Genomic DNA, 7,740 nt, shown 5'->3' with positions numbered 1-7,740 from the left:
GGTTGTACAAACCTGATTGGTTCACAAGTGTCCTGTTTTAATAATAATTCTGTAATCCTATAAAAACTCTGACCTGACAATCACCAGGGCTGCTTCTACTCCCAAGATAGACAGCCCGGCCGGTCGAAAATTAAAATTTACCTTGCTATTTTTCTTAAAGTGGTGTTGGTGATTTTTTTACGAACTCTGTCCTATAACACTAACAAATGCTAAAAATGGACAATGGTTGTGAAATGAGCAGTGTTCAAGCTCTGGGGACTGGTGTCATCCTCACTTGAATACCTAGCACAGAGTCAATATCATTAAGAGGGACAGTAGCCAAGTGTGGTAGCTCTCACCTTTAATCCCAGCACTTGGGAGGCAGAGGCAGGCGGATCTCTGTGAGTTCAAGGCCAGCCTGGTCTACCTAGTAAGTTCCAGGTCAGCCAGGGCTACATTGTGAGACCCTGTCTCAAAAAAAGAAAAGGAGAGCTGGCCATGGTGGCACAGGCCTGTAGTCCCAGCACTTGGGAAGCAGAGGCAGGCGGGTCTCTGTGAGTTCAAGGCCAGCCTGGTCTACCTAGTAAGTTCCAGGTCAGCCAGGGCTACATTGTGAGACCCTGTCTCAAAAAGACAAAAAAAAAAAAAAAAAAAAAAAAAAAAAAAAAAAGAAAGAAAGAAAGGATATTAAGGCTAACCCCTATGTAGCTGTGAAATCCCATAAGTCTGGTAGCCTGATGCAGGGTACAAGGCAAAACTGCATCCTGCTTTCCTAGACTAGAACAAGCCTTTCTGTCAGACACAGACAGAACATCTGAAAAGGGGGAAACACGGGTGGCCCACATCTGTAAGAGGCTGAGACAGGGCCACAAAACTAGATCCTATCTCAAAAAATTAATAAGTAGGGCTGGGGATGTAGCTCAGTTGGTAGAGTGCTAGTGTAGCATACACAAAGTCCTGGGTTTTATCCCCAGCACAGAATAGAACCTGGCATGATGGCCCACACTTGTAATCCTGGCACTTGCAAGGTGGAGGCTGGAGGACCAGAAGTTCAAGGTCAGCCTGAGATACATGAAACTCTGCCTGGCCCATAAGTGACTAATAAAAAACAAAAATAGGGTGCACTGCACTGGGTGAAGCTCTTGTTTTCTTACACATGATAACGAGAATTAGGAAGTGTGGGGAACTAACTAACCCTTGCCAGACTGCTACTCCCCACCAGGAGCGCTACCAGCTCTTTCAATAGCTCTGACCAGTGTCCCGGGTCAGAGCTCAACGGGCAGTTGCTGTTATAAATGGCTGTAGAGATCTAGAAACAATAAAGCCAATGCGAGGTTAAGAGCCAACTGGGGCAAGGTGTGCTTCCCAGCTTCTGTCCTGCAGCGTGCCTCCCGTCACCAGGCCCCGAGCTCGCTGTCATCCTCCCTCCAGCACCTTGTGCCCCAGCAGTGGGAGGCGGGCGGAGCTCGCTCACCTTTGTGACAGTGGGACAGGAAGTAGGCGCGGGCTTTCAGGTTCTCCCTGTCGAAGCGGTCTATAGAGATGGTTGGATACTCGGCCATCTGTCCCAGGAAGGAACTCATAGCGCCACTAGGGCTGGAACAGAAGCCCACTGCGGAAGCAGAGGCCTACTTCGATGCGTCGCAAGACTTCCGGGAACCTGCGCGCCGCCGCGCCATAGGCCCTTGGAGAGGAGCGGTGTCCAATCAGAGGAGCCCAACGGTAGGGGCGGCGCCCAGGAGCATCCGCAGCATCCAGTAGGGTTCCGGCGACCTCGATTTAAATATCCGCTCTCAGCGGGGAGCTGGGGAGCTGTGGTTAGCCGCTAGGAGTCCAGGGTTTGCCAGAAATGGACCAAGGAAAGCGAAAGCAGCTGTTGCACCGGTGAAGAGCTGCTGGCGTCTAGAAAGCTGCAGTGGCTGGAAGCCAAACACGCCGCTGGGAATGTTGGTGGAGCTTCCCTGACCATCAGTTTCTATCTTATGGGATAACCACAACTGTGTGAGAAAATCGTATTAGACTCATGCTATTAATAGATTTCATGAATATTAATGTCCTCTTCCATTCGTACATAATCTACAGAACTATATCTGATGGTCACAACTCAGATCTTAAGCAAAAAAGAAGGGAGGCGGGAGGGAGGGAGGGAGGGAGGGAAAGAAAAAAGACCCCCAAAGATGGCTTATCTGCTAGCTCCTAGCCATCACTGGGACTTTATTTTTAGGACATTAAAAGGATGTATACAGAAAAGAAAAAAAAAAAAAAAGGATGATGGGGGAAAGTCTGGAAAGGTGAATAACAGTATTAAGGTCCACTAAAGAGTTTGAGTGCTAGGGCCCCTTTTCAAGCAAGTCTTCCTCAGACACACAGTAATGTTGGTCACAACAGAACAACAAAATCGCGCTATGCACAACACCTGGACGAGCCTCGTGGGTAAGATGTGCCTTCACGTCGCCTTTAGTGCTTTTGTAGACCAGGTAATAACAGAACATGTCAAATAATGTTTCCACAGAGACAGAAGTGACATGGCAATGACATCAGGAACGAGTTCTGGCTGGAGGAAATAATACCATGGTCAGAGAATATCAGCTTCTATTTGCAGCCATAATACTCAGAGTGCTGCTCAAATACAGATAAAGAGGAAGATCTGGGAAAAGGTAAGACAGAAAATAATGAAATTGGTAAGCATGCATGTGCACCTATGCTCTTATGGGATGGGAGATTGTTCCTCTTTGGCTTCTTAACTTTTTCCACTCACAGTGTTTTTTCTTCCGAGAAATTTTTACACAACACTGGGTACATAAGTATATAAAACAAGGCATATGAACCAAACATTTGCTGATAATAAATCATAAAGAAATTTAGTTTAAAACAATTTGTTAGTGTACATATAATTTTACTGTTTATTAACGATTAAAGCAAATTTACATAGTAGTGAGATAGACATGTCTCTTTCTTTTTACATAAAGAATTAAATATTTTTAAATATTTATTTTGTTTTGGGGCTGGAGAGATGGCTCAGCGGTTAAGAACACTGAATGTTCTTGCAGAAGACCCGAGTTTGAATCCCATTACCCACATGGCAGCTAACAACTATCCTTAACTCCAGTTCCAGGGGATCTGACAGCCTCTTCAAAAATGTTTTTTAAGATTTGTTTTCTATGTTTTGAGTGTTTTGCCTGCATATGTACACCAATGTGCACAGTGCTGCCAGAGGCCTGAAGAGGGCACGGGAACCCCTGGAACTGGCGTTAACAGAGTTGTGAGCCTTCATGGATGCTGGGAACCCAATCCCTGCCCTCGACAAGAGCAGCAAGTGCTCTTTACTCCTCAGCCAATTTTTACTCCAGTCCCCTAAAGAACCAACTCTTGACTGAATATTTGATAGTGCAGGATGTGGAGTGTCTCCAGCATTTTATGCAGTTCATACCTTGATTGGCAGTCATCAACGCTGAGAAAGCTGTGTCACATAAGAATGCATTTTCAAAATGACAGAAGGATGTTTACAGCCATTTCAGAAACTGTTATATTTCTGTTCTGTTCTCAAACCAAAAGTCACTGAATAATTTTTTTTATAAAAGTTAAAGTGGCACCTCATATAGATATTTTAGAAATTCTAACACAGTACAATCCAAAGATATATTAACACTCACATGCTGAGGAATGATGGCAGGAAAATATTAAAAACCTTTGTTTTCTATAATTAAACTCTTGTTTATATAACAGCAGAAAACTTTGTATGCACAGTAAAAACACTGCAATTCACAACACAGTCTTGAATCCAAGCTGAGATGTTTCAGGCAACATTTGTTGGTATTGTGTGGTGTGATGGCACGTGCAAAGCAAAGTGTGTATGTTTTGTGTTCGGAACCAAATCTATAATGACGTTGTGCAGCACAACATAGGCCAGTGCTGCCAGAATCACCTTGGATGAAGTAAGTGTTTGATTTTGGTCATTGTGGGTTTAAAAACATTTTACTGTCGTCAAATATTTCATGAACCCACATATTTTAATTATGTAACCACATATGAGGAGGTGTCCCAACATCTAAGAAATTGTACTCTATTTGACTCTTAGAGAGATGAAAGGAAAGAGGGAGACACCATCACGTCTCAACTTTTTGGCATCCTTAACCTTAAAATAAAAAATTCAGAAGAAGCTCAGTATTTGGATTCTGAAACCCAAGAGGAATTTTTTTCCAGTGAGTGCCTGTAAATAAAAGTCTAAGACATATACAATATGTACTATGTTCTGATCCCTCATTCTCCAACCACGGACATCTTTCAACCATCTTAAACATTCGAACTTTCTGTGCCCTTGATTCACTCTGTCCCAGCAAGACTGAAAACCGCTAATAAGCTTATGTTGAATGCCTGAAAATTAGTATTTGAGGGCTTGGGTGTAGCTTAGTGGTAGAGTATGTGCTTAGCACGCATGAGGCCTGGTTTAATCCCTAGCAACATATACAAACAAACACGCAATAGTTACTGAGATAGATACATCATTGTTGGGATGTCACCATAGAATATATTTTCTTAATTTCATGTACTTATATTTGTCAATGTAAATAACTTGCATTATAAGGGCTGGAGAGATGGCTCAGCAGTTAAGAGCACTGGCCATTCTTACAGAGGACCCAGGTTTAGTTCCCAGAACCCACAGGGTGCTAGTTCTTTTCCTAACTCCAGTTCCAGGGAATATAGTGCCCTCTTCTGGCCTCTGCAGACATTGTGTGCAGGCAATGAAATAAAAACAGATTTTTAAAAACTTGCATTATAAATATACTGTACAGTGTTTCATGCCCCTGAATCCCAGCTACAAGGGAGGCTGAGGCAGTAAGATCTCAAGTTTCAGGCTAGCCTGGGCAAAACAGGGAGCGTCTGTCTCAATAATAAATGAATAAATATATTTACTGTGCTGTATGCTATTCTTTTAGAAGAAATAAAGTATCATACAAGGAAATATGCACTGAAATAATATGTTTTTAGAGGGTATTAGTTCTCTAGAGCTGCCGTAACAAGATCTCTGACTGGGCGATTTAGATGATAGAAATTTATCCTCTCGGTTCTGAGGAAGTCCAAGACCAAGGGTTGGTTGTGGAAGAGTGCTGTGAGAAGAATCTGTTTATTGATTGGGGCAAGGACAGACACAGGAGCAGAGTCCTACATCAAAGTGCTTCAGCAGTTGCTGTGTAAGTGATTTGGGAGCTTTTAGAATTGCACTGTTTAAAGGAAATAAACTATAATGTTGACCAAGGAGAGAAAAAAAATGGGTTGATCTACTTGTTACCTTATCAAAGATTTTTTTGTAAATGAAATATGGGTGATTGATGAGAGTACTGAACAAGCTTACATATGAGAAAGAAATGTAATAAGTCAAAAATCACAGGTAAAAATTTTAAATTAAGGTAATTTTTCTATATACAGGTCACACATAGAGATTAAGACATATGTTTTCATCCTGAGCATGGTTCACTAGTTGTCTTTACTTTCTCTGTTTAAACTTTCTACACAAGTGTATACAGTATATTGAGCATATTTCCCCTGTACTCCCATACCTTCCTTTGTCTTGCCCAGATAGCTTTATTTCTTCTTTCACATCATATATACATACATGATTTTCTGTGTTTCCTTAAAAATCTAGGAACCAAAAATTAGAGGAAAATAATACGACACATCCTTTTGAGACTGCCTGAAATTTCTTAATCATGTCTAATTGCATCAAGTTTTCAACAAATGTCATATCTTCATTCTTTGTAGCTGAGAAATTCCACTGTGTATATAAAGCACATTTTCTTTATCTTCTTCTGTTGTGAGACACCTAAGTTGGTTCCACAACTTACCTATTGTGAATGGTGCTGCAGCAAATTCTTTAGGTAAATACCCAGGAATGGTAGAGCTGGGCCAAATGTATTTTTAGTTTTTTCGAGAAACCTCTATACGGATTTCCATAGCGACTAGTTTACATTCCTACCAGGCCATGTCATATCTAGAAGACAGTTTTTCACAGCACTCTGCCCCATTGTCTAGCTCTTACATCCTTTTTTAAATATCTTATTTCTTTATTATTTTTATTTTATGCGTATGAATGTATTGCCTGCATGCATGTTAAGCACATTGGTGTTGTGCAATGCCTGAGAAGATCAGAAGAGGGCATTGGATTTCCCTGGAACTGTAGTTATGGATGGTTGTTAGCCACCATGTGGGTGCTGGGAATTGAACCTGGATCCTCTGCAAGAGCAGCTAGTGCTTTTAACTGCTGAGCCATCTCACCAGCCTCTTTTTACATCTTTCTGCCTCATCTTCAGTGATGTTCCTTGAGCCTGGAGTGATACAGATGTCTCACATAGGATCAAGCAGTCACTGATTCTTAGCATTTTGACCAGTTAGGGGTCTCTGCATTGACTGCTGTCCACTGCAGAAGAAGCTTCTCTGACCAGCCCAAGAGCAGCACTAAGTCATGGAGTAGATCGCTGGCACAGCTGCACTGAGTTGGAAGGTGAAATTCTCAGATCTTTCTGACCATAGCAGGCTCCATTTGGTGCTGGGGGGCGGGGGGAGGTTGAGTGGGAGCTGTTGGTCTCTGCAGCTTCAGTGCTCTTGGAGTTCTGTTGTGTAGGCAAAGGGAAGTTGTAAGTCCTTTTGTGGTAGTTCCCTTAGATCTACTGCAGTCCACTGTGGCCTCTTGGTTTTGCAGGTCTGGGTCCAGCTGAACCATCTCTCCAGCTCCAACACTGAAGTAATGCGTTCAGATTCCTATGGTTGTGACTAGAATATGAGGATTATATTTCTCTCATCCTTGAGGATTAGTATATGACAAACACTGAAGTTTTTTTTTTCAAATATTTTATTTATTATTTTTATTTTATGCGTATGAGTGTATTGCCTGCATGTATGTGAGTGCGCCTGTGCTGTGCAGTGCTGCCGCAGAGGTCAGAAGAAGGCTTCAGATTACCCTGAACTGGAGTTAAGGACGGTTCGTAGCCGCCATGTCGGTGCTGGGAATCACACCCTGGCCCTCTGCAAGAGCAGTCAGTGCTCTTAACTGCTGAGCCATCTCTCTAGCCCTTATCTCTAGTTTTTGTGATTTTTTTTTTTTTAGAAATTCTTTCAATTTTAGGAGAGTGAAAATTTAGTTTAGAATTAGGCAGATAAATGTGGTATTCAATCAAGTTAACATGTCAAAATAAATAGTTTGGAGGCTAGAGCCTGGTCATTGGATGCTGCAGGGCCTGGAAGGTCTTAATCTAAACCAGTTGTATCTATGTGATTTTATTTTAAAGATACTTTTTTAAATTTGTATGTATGTGTGTTTGTGCGTGTGTGTGTGTGTGTATGATACGTGTGGGGGTGCTCACAGGAGCCAGAAGAATGTCAGAACCCCTGGAGCTGGACTTACAGACAGTTGTGAGCTGCCTGAAGTGGGTGCTGGAAACCGAACTTGGGTCCTTTGAAGAGCGGACATTGCTCTTAACTGCTGAGTCTCTCCAGCCCCATCTATGATTTTGGAGTAAGTCACGTAACCTCTGTGGAACTTTCTTTTCATCTATGGAATGGAGACTGGCGGTTACAATAAATCTTCCCAAAACCTTGGCAGGGGTGAGAAGGAAGTAAATGCTCCACCAGTATCAGGTATTATGGTGTACGTTGCAAGGGCCAGGCACCATGCTTGAAACAGGAGCAGCAAGATGGAACCAGCCATGGCTGTCAAAACTTTGGGGGACTGGGAGATAGCTCAGTGGGGAAAGTGCTTGGTGTGTG

General features: G+C 42.6%; 1 protein-coding gene across 1 annotated transcript in view; it reads right to left on the bottom strand.

The window, feature by feature from the left end:
* The window catches only part of LOC103735191 (protein artemis), a 30,509-nt gene extending 28,882 nt beyond the window's left edge, over positions 1-1,627 (bottom strand). Inside the window, exon 1 of the mRNA XM_029564143.1 lies at positions 1,454-1,627. Within this exon, the coding sequence (XP_029420003.1) occupies positions 1,454-1,562 (109 nt within the window). The 5' untranslated portion in view covers positions 1,563-1,627. The remainder of the gene's footprint in view (positions 1-1,453) is intronic.
* Positions 1,628-7,740: the final 6,113 nt, after the last annotated feature.

Source organism: Nannospalax galili, unplaced genomic scaffold, assembly GCF_000622305.1.
Source record: "Nannospalax galili isolate Female #2095 unplaced genomic scaffold, S.galili_v1.0 scaffold677, whole genome shotgun sequence".
In the NCBI taxonomy this organism is placed as follows: Eukaryota; Metazoa; Chordata; class Mammalia; order Rodentia; family Spalacidae; genus Nannospalax; species Nannospalax galili.
The sequence above is the reverse complement of the archived record's forward strand: the minus strand, read 5'-3'. Positions and strand labels throughout refer to the sequence as shown.